The 18302-nt window shown below is 43.2% G+C and overlaps 1 protein-coding gene across 1 annotated transcript; it reads left to right on the forward strand.

Annotated features, from left to right (window-relative positions):
* The first annotated feature begins 785 nt into the window (after window positions 1-785).
* On the forward strand, window positions 786-12902 carry LOC118402690 (transmembrane protein 121). Its single transcript, XM_035800858.2, has 4 exons — window positions 786-1241; window positions 1639-1787; window positions 7059-7234; window positions 10083-12902. The coding sequence occupies exons 1-4, from the start codon at window positions 1118-1120 to the stop codon at window positions 10633-10635; spliced, it is 1002 nt and encodes a 333-aa protein (XP_035656751.1). The 5' UTR covers window positions 786-1117; the 3' UTR covers window positions 10636-12902.
* Window positions 12903-18302: the final 5400 nt, after the last annotated feature.

Below are 18302 nucleotides of genomic sequence, written 5' to 3' on the forward strand. Positions count from 1 at the left end.
GGGGAGGAAGTAACACTAACAGTAACAGCCAACACAGGGGAGGGAGCACCTTTCTCTAATAGCCAGAATACTACAGGGTCTAACAGTAACAGCCAGGAGGAGTGATTGCAAAAATCACTGAAGCTGGAGACTCATATCTCCCTCTCTAACTTTGAGCATCAGCTGTCAGAGCAGTTTACCAATCACTGTACCTGTACACAGCCCATCTGTAAATAGCACACCCAACTACCTCATCCCCATATTATTATTTATTTTGCACCCCAGTATCTCTACTTGCACATCATAATCTACAAATCTATCACTCCAGTGTTAATGCTACATTGTAATTATTCCACCACTATGGCCTATTTATTGCCTTACCCCCCTAATCTTACTAAATTTGCACACACTGCACATAGATGTTTCTATTGTGTTATTGACTGTATGTTTGTTTATGTGTAACTCTGTGTTGTTGTTATTGTCGCACTGCTTTACTTTATCTTGGCCAGGTCGCAGTTATAAATGACAACTTGTTCTCAACTGGCCTTCCTGGTAAAAATAAAGGTTCAATATTTTCTTTAAAAAGCCATGTAGAGGAGCACTACTGTCTAAACTATCCCCATACTGGGAGACTAAGGATCTTTGGTGACTCCTTCCCCCACAACCTTACCAAGTGCAGAACTATGCAGCATTACTGTCAAACAGCCCAGCCAGCAGGCATTGAGAGAGAAACTACTGTCTACTGAAGACCCTCTATACCCCTCCTCCACAAACCTCCCTCCTTCCCTTCTCCTCCCTCCTCCACAAATCTCCTTCCACCTCCCTCCCCCTCCTCCACAAATCTCCTTCTACCTCCCTCCGCCTTCTCCACAAATCTCCTAATCCCTCCCTCCTCCACAAATCTCCTCCTACCTCCTCCTTCCACCTCCCTCCTCCACAAATCTCCTAAACCCTCCCTCCTCCACAAATCTTCTCCGAACCCCTCTTCCCTCCCCCCGTGAAAACCCCAGCCATGGAGTGGAACATTTGTTTTATTTATTTAACTAGGCATTACCGTCTACTGTAACAGTCTAACCTGCCTTTATTTAGCAGAGGACCACCCTACACTCTCCCTAACAGACCTCCTCCTGCCCCAGTCATGATGGTGCCCCCCCCTCCCACCAACCAGCCCCATATCTGTCTGTCTACCCTGCTGATCATGAGCAGTATGGCCCTGATCGATGCCTATCTGGTGGAACAGAACCACGGGCCCAGGAAGATAGGTATTATTATTATTATTATTATTATTATTATGAAACCTATTCTCAGTCAGGGAAGTTCCATTGAGTCCGATGTCTCTTTTACAAGGGTGCCGTGTTTACAAATGAAGCATAAAATTCATAGGACATAATAATTAATTATTAACACAATTCAGGAGCATGAGAATGACAAAAACACAATTCTAACAACCATAGTGCATGACAAAAACACAATTCTAACAACCATAGTGCAGGAGAATGACAAAAACACAATTCTAACAACCATAGTGCAGGAGAATGACAAAAACACAATTCTAACAACCATAGTGCAGGAACATGAGACAAAAACACAATTCTAAACCAACTTGTACTACCTGTACCATTATTATTATAAATAATAATACATTTTTCTGGGGAACAGGTATCTGTATCATGGTGATGGTAGGGGACCTCTGCTTCCTCATCGTGTTGCGGTACGTGGCGGTTTGGGTCGGGGCCGAGGTACGGACCGCCAAGCGAGGCTGTGCCATGATACTCTGGTTCCTCTATATCTTTGTCCTGGAGATCAAGGTATTTACAAGGCATTTTTAGTCTTTTTGTTGTTTCCCTTTTTGTTTAATTGGGCTCCCGAGTGGTGCAGCATCTCAGTGCTAGAGGTGTCACTACAGACCCTGGTTCGATTGCAAGCTGTTTCACAACTGGCCGTGCTTGGGAGTCCCATAGGGCGGCGCACAATTGGCCCAGAATCGTCCGGGTTAGGGTTCGGGGTAGGCCGTCATTGTAAATAAGAATTTGTTCTTAACTGACTTGCCTATTTAAATAAAGGTTAAATAAATAAAAAATTATTATCCTTTCTTTAATGTTGTTCTTTAATATAAAAAAAAAATGAAGGTCGATGTCCGCGCTGCCGCAGAAAAGTAAATAGCATAATAGAAACATCCCAATCAAAATCTGTCAGTTTAAACTATATATACAGTGGGGCAAAAAAGTATTTAGTCAGCCACCAATTGTGCAAGTTCTCCCACTTAAAAAGATGAGAGGCCTGTAACTTTCATCATAGGTACACTTCAACTATGACAGACAAAATTAGAAAAAAAATCCAGAAAATCACATTGTAGGATTTGTAATTAATTTATTTGCAAATTATGGAGGAAAATAAGTATTTGGTCAATAACAAAAGTTTATCTCAAATGTTTATCTCAAGGAGGTCAAACGTTTTCTGTAAGTCTTCACAAGGTTTTCACACACTGTTGCTGGTATTTTGGCCCCACTGTATATATATATATATAATATTTTGATTATTTTTTATCCACCGTATCCGCCTATGTCACACTTCCACATCTGCGGTGAAAGGTGACAGGGCCATAGTGGTGTTTGTCAGACCATGTGCTTTCCTCACCATCTTAAATAAGCATGCCCCATTCAAAAAATGTAGCACCAGGAACAGATAATAATAATATAATACAGATATAGCCCTTGGTTCACTCCAGAGCACAAAAACATCCTGTGGCGTAATGCATTAGCATCGAATATGCTAATGCACCCGCGATATGCAACTTTTCAGGGAAGTTAGGAACCAATATACACAGGCAGTATCTCTACTTGCACACTCATCTTCTGCACATATTTCACACCAGTGTTTAATTGCTATACACCACTATGGCCTATTTATTGCCTTACTTCCCTTAGCCTACCTCATTTGCACACATTGTTTATAGACTTTTATATTGTTTGTTTATTCCATGTGTAACTCTGTGTTTGCTTTCTCTTGGCCAGGTCGCAGTTGTAAATGAGAACTTGTTCTCAACTGGCCTCCCTGGTTAAATAAAGGTGAAATAAAACAAAAAAAAAGAGACATCCCGAAAATCACCGGTTTGGCCTACATAGTAATAATAGACCCCTCTATTTTTGTATTTGTATTTATTATGGATCCCCATTAGCTGCTGCCAAGGGAGAATCTACTCTTCCTGGGGTCCAGGAACCTAAGACAGTTCGACATACGGTTTAAAATACTATATTTTCATAACACATGATGACTCATGAATACGATGGTGTTCTCCCACACGCGTCTTGGAACTCATCTGAAGTCGGTACAGCCAATCTGCCAACTTCTGTCTAATATGACCCCTCTGTGCAATGGTGACTTAAATGTAAATGTAATGTGACTCTCACAAAACACGCATAGTCAAAAGTTTGGACACACCTACTCATTCAAGGGCCTTCATGGTCGAATTGCTGTAAAGAAACCACTACAAAAGGACACCAATAAGAAGAAAAGACTTGCTTGGGTCAAAGAAAACATGAGCAATGGATATTAGACCGGTGGAAATTTGTCCTTTGGTCTGATGAGTCCAAAACACTGTGTCTTTGTGAGACGCAGAGTTGGTGCACGGATGACCTCTGCATTTGTGGTTCCCAACGTGAGGCATGGTGGAGGAGGTGTGATGGTGTGGCGGTGCTTTGCTGGTGACACTGTCTGTGATTTATTTAGAATGGCACACTTAACCAGCGTGGCCACCACAGCAGTCTGCAGCGATACGCCATCCCAACTGGTTTGCGCTTAGTGGGACTATCACTTGTTTTTCAATAGGACAATGACCCAAAACACATCTCCAAACTGTGTAAGTGCTATTTGACCAAGAAGGATAGTGATGGAGTGCTGCATCAGATGACCTGGCCTCCACAATCACCCGACTTCAACCAAATTGAGATGGTTTGGGATAAGTTCGAATGCAGAGTGAAGGAAAAGCAGCCAACAAGTGCTCAGCATATGTGGGAACTCCTTCAAGACTGTTGGAAAAGCATTCATCATGAAGCTGGTTGTGAGAATGCCAAGAGTGTGCAAAGCTGTCAGCAAGGCAAAGGGTGCCTACTTTGAAGAATCTAAAATATATGTTGATTTGTTGAACACTTTTACAAACATGATTCAATATGTGTTAATTCATAAAATAAAGAAAAACCCTGGATTGAGTAGGTCAGTCTAAACTTTTGACTGGTACTGTAGATATCGGTTGTTTTGCTTTAAGATGCCCACAGGCCTATGAATGGAAGTATACAGTATATGGAAAGTGTGTAGTGACCGAAATGAGGGGTTAAATAAATGCAATCTAATGTTTCCTGATCTTTCTTTAGATAGTCCACAAGAAAATATCTGTCGTTCCATGTAGTGAATCTGTTATTCAATGTCCCAAAAAAATGCATATATTATTTTTGGGGGATACTTCAAGGGGTCTTAAAATTCTAAATGATCCTTGGAGCGTCTTTAAACAATGCCATATAGCTTAGTAGAACTAACTGCAGCAGCTGACATGTGTAGTGTTGAGTGTTGAGTCATCCGCAAACATAGACAGACTGGCTTTACTCAAATGTCGTTAGTAAAGAATTTAAAAAGCAAGGGGGACACAGCGGCTGGATTAACAAGAAGTTAAGCTTTATTTTGATGTGTTACATTTGTGATTTTATGAAAGTTAAATATTTATAGTACTGTCATTCGAATTTCGTGCTCTGCAATTTCATAGGATTTTTTTTATTTTTCACTGGGGTAGCGTTACTTGGTGGTGATGGAATTGAGACCTTTGTAGTTGATGCACGGTTGTAGACCTCCCTCCTTCCTGGCCACGAAGAAGAAACCTGCCAATGCAGGGGAGATGGATGAAAGCCTGTTGGAGTGCCTCCTGGGATGTACTCCTCCATGACCTTGGTTTCAGCCACCGACAGGGGCTAGACGCAGCTGCTCAGAGGCGCAGAGTCTGCTAGCAGGTCGATGGCACAGTCCCAGGAGTGATGAGGAGGGAGACAGAGGTCGCGGGATGTTGGGCTGGAGGGCAACCACAGGCCTCTCAAATGACGTGGAACCACAGGGTAAGGGAAAGCAGGTCTTCCGGCATCCGGGTACCAAAGCAGTGATCTTCATCCTCGACCAGGAGAGGATGGGGCCGTGACGTTGGAGCCACAGGAGGCAGAGGATGACTATGTACAGGTGCTTCAGTGACGAGAGAAGGCTTTCTTGGTGCAGGGGTCCCACGGTGATGTTGAATGGTCCTGCGATGTGATGAAATTACCTGCGGCACCAGAGTCCACTAGAGCTTTAGGGACAACACATGAGGGACAGCCAGCCAGTGAAATGCAAACCAGGAAGCGTTTTGCAGATAGCAATAATGATGGAATACTGATGCCTACCCTGGGAGATGGATGATCGCGGGTCCCTTTGGACCCCGGGTTGGAACGAACCAGACACTGCTGAAGCTGGTGCCCCTCCTGACCACAATAGGAACAGCAGTCTCCGGCGACGCCGCTCTGTCGCGGGGAGGTGTGTGGCCCGTACCTCCATTGATTCAAGCTCTGTTTCAGGATGACAAAAGGAGGAAGGTGAGAGACGAGGAGGGTGCTGGCGCTCTCGAAGAAGGTTATCCAGACTGATGGTCATCGCTATGAGCACGTCCAAGGAAAGGTTGTCTTCCCGACATGCCAACTCCGTCTGGACCTCTTTGCATATTCCTCTTCAGAATAAAGTGCCGGCTCATTCCATCTGCTGGAGGCTGCCACAGTCCGGAAGGTGAGGGTGTACTCCACAGCGGTCTGGGTACCCTGCTGGAGTTAGAGTAGTCGCTCACCTTCCTCTCTGCCCTCAGATGGAATGATCAAAGACCTCCCTGAACAGAGCCATGAACCTCTCATAGGAACTCGGCTCCTCCTCTCCTCTCTCCCAGATGGCCGTAGCCCACTCCAAAGCCCGTCTAGTCAGCAGGTAAATGACCATGGCAACCTTGGACCTCCCGGTGGTGGGGGCTCCTGTCTGGTGGGTGAAATAAAGAGAGCACTGGAGTAGGAAGCCACAGCATTTCGATGGAGTCCCGTCATATTTGTCCGGGAGGGACAACAGGGCATCGTTGACCTGGGCGGACCGCTGGATGGGCTGGCGTACTGGCTCACTGGGACGAATCATGGTCCTCCACTAGTTGGAGATCAATCTTCTCAGGTGTTGTCGAGGTGGTGGAGAATGTGAAGGACCTCATCCATTACCCGAACCCAGCTGATCATGGTGTTGACGCAGTAGGTGTTCCAGTTCGTCGACTATATGGGAGATATCCTTAACTTCTGCTGCTTCTTTGTTTTTGAGAGGCAGTTTTCTGTAACGTATACACAGCGAATCAGGAAGCAGAAGTTGAGTTTACTGAACGTAACCAAAACCAATATTGCCTGATGACAGAAGCTACTGAGGGCTATATGAAGGGAGAGTAGTCAGGGTGTTGATGAAGTCCAGGTATGTGTAACGATGGGGAGCAAGTGTGAGCAATGATAGTTGCCAGGTGTGCACAATGTGGGTTGCCAGGACCGGTGGTTAGGAGACAGACCACGTTGAGCGCAGGAGGGAGGGAGCAGAAGTAGGCGTGATACTGTGTAGCTGGGGTGGCAGGGTAGCCTAGTGGTTAGAGCGTTGTACTAGTAACCATAAGGTTGCAAGTTCAAATCACAGAGCTGACAAGGTACAACTGTGGTCCTTCTGTAGCTCAGTTGGTAGAGCATGGCGCTTGTAACGCCAGGGTAGTGGGTTCGATTCCCGGGACCACCCATACGTAGAATGTATGCACACATGACTGTAAGTCGCTTTGGATAAAAGCGTCTGCTAAATGGCATATTAACTCTGTCGTTCTGCCCCTGAACAGGCAGTTAAACCACTGTTCCTAGGCCCTCATTGAAAATAAGAATTTGTTCTTAACTGACTTGCCTGGTTAAATATAGGTAAAAAATAAAAATACATCTATAAAGCACTTTGTGACAACTGCTGATGTGAAAAGGGCTGTATAAAATACGTTTTATTGATTTAGTTTTTTTTCCCAGGTGTACTTTGTGTACCAGAACTACAAGGCTGACAGGAAGTCTCTGGATGCTCTGGCCCGTAAGGCCCTGACCCTACTCCTCTCAGTCTGTGTCCCGGTGCTGTTTGTTGGTCTCGTGGCAATAGACCATATGGAGTACGTACAGCCGTTCAAGAAGAAAGAGGAGCTGCGTAACAGGTAGTACTGACCTGACCCATTCTAACAGGTAGAACTGACCTGACCCATTCTAACAGGTAGAACTGACCTGACCCATTCTAATAGGTAGTACTGACCTGACCCATTCTAACAGGTAGTACTGACCTGACCCATTCTAACAGGTAGAACTGACCTGACCCATTCTAACAGGTAGAACTGACCTGACCCATTCTAACAGGTAGAACTGACCTGACCCATTCTAACAGGTAGTACTGACCTGACCCATTCTAACAGGTAGTACTGACCACCCATTCTAACAGGTAGTACTGACCTGACCCATTCTAACAGGTAGTACTGACCTGACCCATTCTAACAGGTAGAACTGACCTGACCCATTCTAACAGGTAGTACTGACCTGACCCATTCTAACAGGTAGAACTGACCTGACCCATTCTAACAGGTAGAACTGACCTGACCCATTCTAACAGGTTCTAACAGGTAGTACTGACCTGACCCATTCTAACAGGTAGTACTGACCTGACCCATTCTAACAGGTAGTACTGCCTGACCCATTCTAACAGGTAGAACTGACCTGACCCATTCTAACAGGTAGAACTGACCCATTCTAACAGGTAGAACTGACCTGACCCATTCTAACAGGTAGAACTGACCCATTCTAACAGGTAGACCCATTCTAACAGGTAGTACTGACCTGACCCATTCTAACAGGTAGAACTGACCTGACCCATTCTAACAGGTAGTACTGACCTGACCCATTCTAACAGGTAGAACTGCCCTGACCCATTCTAACAGGTAGTACTGACCTGACCCATTCTAACAGGTAGTACTGACCTGACCCATTCTAACAGGTAGTACTGACCTGACCCATTCTAACAGGTAGAACTGCCCTGACCCATTCTAACAGGTAGAACTGACCTGACCCATTCTAACAGGTAGTACTGACCTGACCCATTCTAACAGGTAGAACTGCCCTGACCCATTCTAACAGGTAGAACTGCCCTGACCCATTCTAACAGGTAGTACTGACCTGACCCATTCTAACAGGTAGAACTGACCTGACCCATTCTAACAGGTAGAACTGACCTGACCCATTCTAACAGGTAGAACTGCCCTGACCCATTCTAACAGGTAGAACTGACCTGACCCATTCTAACAGGTAGAACTGACCTGACCCATTCTAACAGGTAGAACTGACCTGACCCATTCTAACAGGTAGAACTGCCCTGACCCATTCTAACAGGTAGAACTGACCTGACCCATTCTAACAGGTAGAACTGCCCTGACCCATTCTAACAGGTAGAACTGACCTGACCCATTCTAACAGGTAGAACTGACCTGACCCATTCTAACAGGTAGAACTGCCCTGACCCATTCTAACAGGTAGAACTGCCCTGACCCATTCTAACAGGTAGAACTGACCTGACCCATTCTAACAGGTAGAACTGCCCTGACCTGGTAGAACCCATTCTAACAGGTAGAACTGCCCTGGTAGAACCCATTCTAACAGGTAGAACTGACCTGACCCATTCTAACAGGTAGTACTGACCACCCATTCTAACAGGTAGAACTGCCCTGACCCATTCTAACAGGTACCTGACCCATTCTAACAGGTAGAACTGCCACCCATTCTAGTACAGACCCATTCTAACAGGTAGAACTGCCCTGACCCATTCTAACAGGTAGAACTGACCTGACCCATTCTAACAGGTAGAACTGACCTGACCCATTCTAACAGGTAGAACTGCCCTGACCCATTCTAACAGGTAGAACTGCCCTGACCCATTCTAACAGGTAGAACTGCCCTGACCCATTCTAACAGGTAGAACTGACCTGACCCATTCTAACAGGTAGAACTGCCCTGACCCATTCTAACAGGTAGAACTGCCTGACCCATTCTAACAGGTAGTACTGACCTGACCCATTCTAACAGGTAGTACTGACCTGACCCATTCTAACAGGTAGAACTGACCCATTCTGGTACTGCCATTCTAACAGGTAGTACTGACCTGACCCATTCTAACAGGTAGTACTGACCTGACCCATTCTAACAGGTAGTACTGACCTGACCCATTCTAACAGGTAGAACTGACCTGACCCATTCTAACAGGTAGTACTGCCCTGACCCATTCTAACAGGTAGTACTGACCTGACCCATTCTAACAGGTAGTACTGACCTGACCCATTCTAACAGGTAGTACTGCCCTGACCCATTCTAACAGGTAGTACTGACCTGACCCATTCTAACAGGTAGTACTGACCTGACCCATTCTAACAGGTAGTACTGACCTGACCCATTCTAACAGGTAGAACTGCCCTGACCCATTCTAACAGGTAGAACTGACCTGACCCATTCTAACAGGTAGAACTGCCCTGACCCATTCTAACAGGTAGAACTGACCTGACCCATTCTAACAGGTAGTACTGACCTGACCCATTCTAACAGGTAGAACTGACCTGACCCATTCTAACAGGTAGAACTGCCCTGACCCATTCTAACAGGTAGTACTGACCTGACCCATTCTAACAGGTAGAACTGCCCTGACCCATTCTAACAGGTAGTACTGACCTGACCCATTCTAACAGGTAGAACTGCCCTGACCCATTCTAACAGGTAGAACTGCCCTGACCCATTCTAACAGGTAGAACTGACCTGACCCATTTCCCCTGGGTGTGTGTGGACAATAATAGTGGTTCTGTAGCTCAGTTGGTAGAGCATGGCACTTGTAATGCCAGGGTAGTGGGTTCGATTCCCGGGACCACCCATACGTAGAATGTATGCACACATGACTGTAAGTCGCTTTGGATAAAAGCGTCTGCTAAATGGCATATATTAGATTGTTATATGATCTTGTTCCTCTCTGGTCTTCAGGTTGTTCTGGGTGGTGGTGGACCTGCTAGATATCCTGGATATTCAGGCTAATCTCTGGGAACCCCTGAAGAAAGGTCTCCCTCTGTGGGCTGAAGGACTGATGTTCTTCTATTGTTACATCCTGTTGCTAGTCCTTCCCTGTGTCTCCCTTAGTGAGATCTCCATGCAGGGCATCAATATAGTCCCACACAAGATGATGCTATATCCTATCCTCAGCCTGGTCACCATTAATATTTTAACCTTATTGATCAGAGGTTGTAACATGCTGCTGTATAGGGATGCCCGGGTCAGTGGGATCCTGATAGGGAAGAATGTGTTAGCTATCATACTAAAGACCTGTAGCTTTGTCCAGTACAGGAAGCAGTTACCGAACACTCCTCCTGCTTTCGGGTTGGAACGACAGAGGAACTCTGTACCACATCACCATGGTAACCAGGGTCTTGGACGCCCTGTTTCTATAGTGATGACCGCTCACCCGCAGGTGTTCCTCCCGGACCAGACAGCCCTGCCCCTCCCTCTGCCAGAGGTCACAACTACATGTCAACATAAATGACTGAGACCAGGATCATACCATGTATGTATGACCCTCAGGATATTATACATGGGACACACAGGAACATCTGACTCTGACCAAAATCTACATGGATGTACCAATATCATGTATGACCATCAGGACTCTACAGGGCAATGGTCAACATCATGTGAAAAACCTTGTATGGATATTATCACTGATCAGAGGGACACTTTACACTTTTAATAAAACATAAAGCAGTATATGGATATTGTCACTGATCAAAGGGACGCAGGATCCTTATGGAGTATAGCGCAGAGACATGGAGAATGTTTATGAAGAACCTTGATACAAAGAAGATTATAATACCAATCTGAATGTATATTATCATTGGAACACAGTGGAAACTCTCCTTAAGGATAATATGGTGACATGGACAACACCTTCTAGTGTAAATAACAGTATCTCTATTTGCCCTGTGGATTCAGAGAACAGTATCTCCAGACTCTGCAAATTAAAGACTTTCCTCTGTGGATTAAAATAACAGTATCTCTAGACTCTGTTAGAGACAACACATTCTGGTGTAAAGAACAGGATCTCTAGACTCTGTTAAAGACAACACATTCTGGTATAAAGAACAGGATCTCTAGACTCTGTTAAAGACAACACATTCTGGTGTAAAGAACAGGATCTCTAGACTCTGTTAAAGACAACACATTCTGGTGTAAAGAACAGGATCTCTAGACTCTGTTAAAGACAACACATTCTGGTGTAAAGAACAGGATCTCTAGACTCTGTTAAAGACAACACATTCTGGTGTAAAGAACAGGATCTCTAGACTCTGTGAGAGACAACACATTCTGGTGTAAAGATAAGGATCTCTAGACTCTGTTAAAGACAACACATTCTGGTGTAAAGAACAGGATCTCTAGACTCTGTTAAAGACAACACATTCTGGTGTAAAGAACAGGATCTCTAAACTCTGTTAAAGACAACACATTCTGGTGTAAAGAACAGGATCTCTAGACTCTGTTAAAGACAACACATTCTGGTGTAAAGATAAGGATCTCTAGACTCTGTTAAAGACAACACATTCTGGTGTAAAGAACAGGATCTCTAGACTCTGTTAGAGACAACACATTCTGGTATAAAGAACAGGATCTCTAAACTCTGTTAAAGACAACACATTCTGGTATAAAGAACAGGATCTCTAGACTCTGTTAAAGACAACACATTCTGGTGTAAAGAACAGGATCTCTAGACTCTGTTAGAGACAACACATTCTGGTGTAAAGATAAGGATCTCTAGACTCTGTTAAAGACAACACATTCTGGTATAAAGAACAGGATCTCTAGACTCTGTTAAAGACAACACATTCTGGTGTAAAGAACAGGATCTCTAGACTCTGTTAGAGACAACACATTCTGGTGTAAAGAACAGGATCTCTAGACTCTGTTAGAGACAACACATTCTGGTGTAAAGATAAGGATCTCTAGACTCTGTTAAAGACAACACATTCTGGTATAAAGAACAGGATCTCTAGACTCTGTTAAAGACAACACATTCTGGTGTAAAGAACAGGATCTCTAAACTCTGTTAAAGGCTTCCTTTCCCTGCAGATTTAATGAATAATGAATGTTTTATAATTAAACAAAAAACAAGAAGTAAAATACAGGTTAAGATAAATACTTGCATTACAAACGGCACATACACATTTCAAAATCGGAACCCCCACCTCCTTTCTCTCTACATAAATATAATCTTGTCACCGTGAACCAAATCTTATTTGTCATCACGGAGAGACTAACTCACACCTATATATGTATATCTCAGTGGCTGATATAGCCACTGGAACAGAACAGCCCCCCCAGGTCTTAGTGAAGGGTCAGACCTGACTGGGGGAACACCGGGGGACTGAAGTTGAGTCCAACATGGCACCCTATTCCCTGTATAGGGTTCTGGCCAAATTGTACGGCACTTATGTGTAAGTCGCTCTGGATAAGAGCGTCTGCTAAATGACTTAAATGTAAATGTAAATGGTTGTTCCTGTGCTGTAGTGGACAATTCAGTTTTAATCAGTTGAATGTTGGAGTCATTGACACTACAGAGTTGGGAGCTGATGGGCACGTTCCAAGCTGACTGCATTGCAAACATTTCATTAACTAATGGTTGTGAGCATCAGCTTACTTTATCATACGATATGGAATGCTGATATGTTAAACCTATCCAGGCTTGTAAGATCTGGCATGGTCCGCAATGTAGTCATTCAGGAATACCACACAGAGAAATAAAATGATTTACATTTGGCATTAAATGAAAGTGGTTTTCTATGTCATTATTTGATCTAGTTTATGTATATACAAGACCCCTGATCTGCTGTGGTTTACTGCTCTCCTGTGGGTTTCAGTACAGGGGCTGTTCAATGCTTATGTAGTAATTTACTGGTTATTGAGTTGATTTAATTTTATAATTAGAATTCAGTGGAATCTTTTTAATTAAGAAGAATTACAAAGGAAATAGCCTACGATTATCCTATGTTGTAATCTGATATTAGGGGGGGTGTATAATGGTAATGAATCACATCCATAACACCATTCACCTACAACTGATAACCTTAACACTGTTGTAACAATCTCCTGCCTGGTTAGTACTGACTATAATGAATGAGTGATGAGAAGAAAAGGAAACATGGAAATTAGAGGTAAAGAGAGATTACAGCTACTGCCATTACGAACAGTGATGTATTGGAGATTACAGCTACTGCCATTACGAACAGTGATGTATTGGAGATTACAGCTACTGCCATTACGAACAGTGATGTATTGGAGATTACAGCTACTGCCATTACGAACAGTGTTGTATTGGAGATTACAGCTACTGCCATTACGAACAGTGATGTATTGGAGATTACAGCTACTGCCATTACGAACAGTGATGTACTGGAGATTACAGCTACTGCCATTACGAACAGTGTTGTATTGGAGATTACAGCTACTGCCATTACGAACAGTGATGTATTGGAGATTACAGCTACTGCCATTACGAACAGTGATGTATTGGAGATTACAGCTACTGCCATTACGAACAGTGATGTATTGGAGATTACAGCTACTGCCATTACGAACAGTGATGTATTGGAGATTACAGCTACTGCCATTACGAACAGTGATGTATTGGAGATTACAGCTACTGCCATTACGAACAGTGATGTACTGGAGATTACAGCTACTGCCATTACGAACAGTGTTGTATTGGAGATTACAGCTACTGCCATTACGAACAGTGTTGTATTGGAGATTACAGCTACTGCCATTACGAACAGTGATGTATTGGAGATTACAGCTACTGCCATTACGAACAGTGATGTATTGGAGATTACAGCTACTGCCATTACGAACAGTGTTGTATTGGAGATTACAGCTACTGCCATTACGAACAGTGATGTATTGGAGATTACAGCTACTGCCATTACGAACAGTGTTGTACAGCTTGGAGATTACAGCTACTGCCATTACGAACAGTGATGTATTGAGATTACAGCTACTGCCATTACGAACAGTGATGTATTGGAGATTACAGCTACTGCCATTACGAACAGTGATGTATTGGAGATTACAGCTACTGCCATTACGAACAGTGATGTATTGGAGATTACAGCTACTGCCATTACGAACAGTGATGTATTGGAGATTACAGCTACTGCCATTACGAACAGTGATGTATTGGAGATTACAGCTACTGCCATTACGAACAGTGATGTATTGAGATTACAGCTACTGCCATTACGAACAGTGATTGTATTGGGGATTACAGCTACTGCCATTACGATGTAACAGTGATGTATTGGGGATTACAGCTACTGCCATTACGAACAGTGATGTATTGGAGATTACAGCTACTGCCATTACGAACAGTGATGTATTGGAGATTACAGCTACTGCCATTACGAACTGTGATGTATTGGAGATTACAGCTACTGCCATTACGAACAGTGATGTATTGAGATTACAGCTACTGCCATTACGAACAGTGATGTATTGGAGATTACAGCTACTGCCATTACGAACAGTGATGTATTGGAGATTACAGCTACTGCCATTACGAACAGTGATGTATTGGAGATTACAGCTACTGCCATTACGAACAGTGATGTATTGGAGATTACAGCTACTGCCATTACGAACAGTGATGTATTGGAGATTACAGCTACTGCCATTACAGAACAGTGATGTATTGGAGATTACAGCTACTGCCATTACGAACAGTGATGTATTGGAGATTACAGCTACTGCCATTACGAACAGTGATGTATTGGAGATTACAGCTACTGCCATTACGAACAGTGATGTATTGGAGATTACAGCTACTGCCATTACGAACAGTGATGTATTGGAGATTACAGCTACTGCCATTACGAACAGTGATGTATTGGAGATTACAGCTACTGCCATTACGAACAGTGATGTATTGGAGATTACAGCTACTGCCATTACGAACAGTGATGTATTGGAGATTACAGCTACTGCCATTACGAACAGTGATGTATTGGAGATTACAGCTACTGCCATTACGAACAGTGATGTATTGGAGATTACAGCTACTGCCATTACGAACAGTGATGTATTGGAGATTACAGCTACTGCCATTACAAACAGTGTTGTATTGGAGATTACAGCTACTGCCATTACGAACAGTGATGCATTGGAGATTACAGCTACTGCCATTACAAACAGTGTTGTATTGGAGATTACAGCTACTGCCATTACGAACAGTGATGTATTGGAGATTACAGCTACTGCCATTATGAACAGTGATGTATTGGAGATTACAGATACTGCCATTACGAACAGTGATGTATTGGAGATTACAGCTACTGCCATTACGAACAGTGATATATTGGAGATTACAGCTACTGCCATTACGAACAGTGATTTATATTTGTATTTATTATGGATCTCAGCAGCTACTCTTCCTGGGGTCCGGCAAAATTAAGGCAGTTATACAATTTAAAAAACATTACAACACATTTACCACAGAATTCACAACACACTAATTGTGTTCCCACACTCCACTTCCACATATCTACAACGCAAAATCCATGTGTACGTGTGTATGTTATCATGTTCAGAGTTCCCAATGTTCCATAAGGTGTGTTTTTACCTGCTTTTTAAATCTGATTCTAATGCCTGCATCAGTTGCCTGATGTGGAATAGAGGTCCATGTAGTAACTATTCTATGTAGTACTGTGCACCTCCCATAGTCTGTTCTGGACTTGGGGACTGTGAAGAGACCTCTGGTGGCATATCTTGTGGGTGGGGTATGCATGGGTGTCTGAGCTGTGTGCTAGTATTTTAAACAGACAGCTCGGTACCTTCAGCTTGTCAATACCTCTCATAAATACAAGTAGTGATGAAGTCAATCTCTCTTCCACTTTGAGCCAGGAGAGACTGACATGCATGTCATTAATGTTGGCTCTCCATGTACATTTAAGGGCCAGACGTGCTGCCCTGTTCTGAGCCAACTGCAATTTTCCCAAGTCCTTCTTTGTGTTACCAAAAAAACCCAGGGCCTGTCGGACCTGCCTTGATGATAGTGTTGTTAAGAAGGCAGAGCAGCGCTTTATTATGGACAGTCTTCTTCCATTCTTAGCTACAGTTGTGCCAATATGTTTTGACCATGACAGTTTAACCCAGGATACTCCAAGCAGTTTGGTCACCTCATCTTGAGTAATTTCTTGCCTAATTTCCACATTATTCATTATGAGATGTAGTTGAGGTTTAGGGTTTAGTGAATGATTTGTCACAAATACAATGCTTTTAGATCTGAAAAAATGTAGGACTAACTTATTCCTTGCTACCCATTCCAAAACTAACTGCAGCTCTTTGTTAAGTAGCTAGGGCACGAAAATCAGAAAAGCAATCAATTTTTTTTTATACCTTTGATGATCTTCGGATGTTTTCACTCACGAGACTCCCAGTTACACAACAAATGTTCCTTTTGTTCCATAAAGATTATTTTTATATCCAAAATACCGACGTTTGTTTGTCGCGATGTTTTCAATAATCCACAGGAAAGAGCGGTCACCACAACGCAGACGTATATTCCAAATAATATCCATAATGTCCACAGAAACATTTTTTATAATCAATACTCAGGTTGTTTTTAAAATATATATTCGATAATATATCAACCGAGTGTGTAGGTTTTTCAATAGTACCGGGAGGAACAATGGCCGCTTTACTCTATAGCGAAAAACTCACTCTGAGAGCCCCCACCTATCCACTTACGCAATGTGATCTTTCACGCTCATTTTGCAAAATAAAAGCCTAAAACTATGTCTAAATACTGTTGACACCTTAGGGAAGCCATAGAAAAAGGAATCTGGTTGATATCCCTTTAAATGGAGGATAGGCATGCAGAGGAACAGAGAGGTTTCAAAATAAGAGGCACTTCCTGATTGGATTTTCCTCAGGCTTTCGCCTGCAATATCAGTTCTGTTATACTCACAGACAATATTTTTACAGTTCTGGAAACTCTAGAGTGTTTTCTATCCTAATCTGACAATTATATGCATATTCTAGTTTCTGGGGCTGAGAAATAGGCTGTTTCAAATGGGTACGTTTTTTAGCCAAAAACGAAAATACTGCCCCCTACACGCAAAAGGTTAAGTGTTGCAGTCATTTCAGTTGCTGTAGTAGCTGACGTGTATAGTGATCAGCATACATAGACACACTGGCCTTACTCAAAACCATTGGCATGTCGTTAGAAAAGATTGAAAAAAGCGAGCGTCCTAAACAGCTACCCTGGGGAATTCCTGATTTTACCTGGATTATGTTTGAGAGGCTTCTATTAAAGAATACCCTCTGTGTTCTGTTACACAAGTAACTCTTTATCCACATTATAGCAAATCAAAATGTATTTTTCACATGCGCCGAATACAATCCCTTACAGTGAAATTCTTACGTATAAGCCCTAACCAACAATGCAGGTTAAAAAATCAAATTAAATTAAAATTAAAAGTAACAAATAATTAAAGAGCAGCAGCAAAATAACATTTACATTTACATTTAAGTCATTTAGCAGACGCTCTTAATAGTGAGGCTATATACAGGGGGTACCGGTACAGAGACAATGTGCAGGGGCACCTCTTAGTCAAGGTAATTGAGGTAATATGTACATGAAGGTAGAGTTATTAAAGTGACTATGCATAGACAACAGAGTAGCAGCAGCATAAAAGGGGGGGCAATGCAAATAGTCTGGGTAGCCATTTGATTAGATGTTCAGGAGTCTTATGGCTTGGGGGTAGAAGCTGTTTAGAAACCTCTTGGATGTAGACTTGGCGCTCCGGTACCGCTTGCCGTGCGGTAGCAGAGAGAACAGTCTATGACTAGTGTGGCTGGAGTCTGACCATTTTTAAGGCATTCCTCTAACACCACCTGGTATAGAGGTCCTGGATGACAGGCAGCTTGGCCCCAGTGATGAACTGGGCCAGACGCACTACCTTCTGTAGTGCCTTGCGGTCGGAGGCCGAGCAGTTGCCATACGAGGCAGTGATGCAACCAGTAAGGATGTTCTCGATGGTGCAGCTCTAGAACCTTTTGAGGATCTGAGGACACATGCCAAATCTTTTCAGTCTCCTGAGGGGGAATAGGTTATGTCGTGCCCTCTTCACAACTCTCTTGGTGTGTTTGGACCATTCTAGTTTGTTG

This window comes from Oncorhynchus keta, chromosome 24 (assembly GCF_023373465.1).
Source record: "Oncorhynchus keta strain PuntledgeMale-10-30-2019 chromosome 24, Oket_V2, whole genome shotgun sequence".
Classification (NCBI taxonomy): Eukaryota; Metazoa; Chordata; class Actinopteri; order Salmoniformes; family Salmonidae; genus Oncorhynchus; species Oncorhynchus keta.

Coding starts and splice junctions, on each gene's coding strand:
- LOC118402690 (XM_035800858.2), top strand. CDS start 1,118: ATGATGGTGCCCCCCCCTCCCACCAACCAGCCCCATATCTGTCTGTCT. Junction 1,788..7,058: donor TCTTTGTCCTGGAGATCAAG/GTATTTACAAGG, acceptor TTTTTTTCCCAG/GTGTACTTTGTGTACCAGAA. Junction 7,235..10,082: donor AAAGAGGAGCTGCGTAACAG/GTAGTACTGACC, acceptor TCTGGTCTTCAG/GTTGTTCTGGGTGGTGGTGG.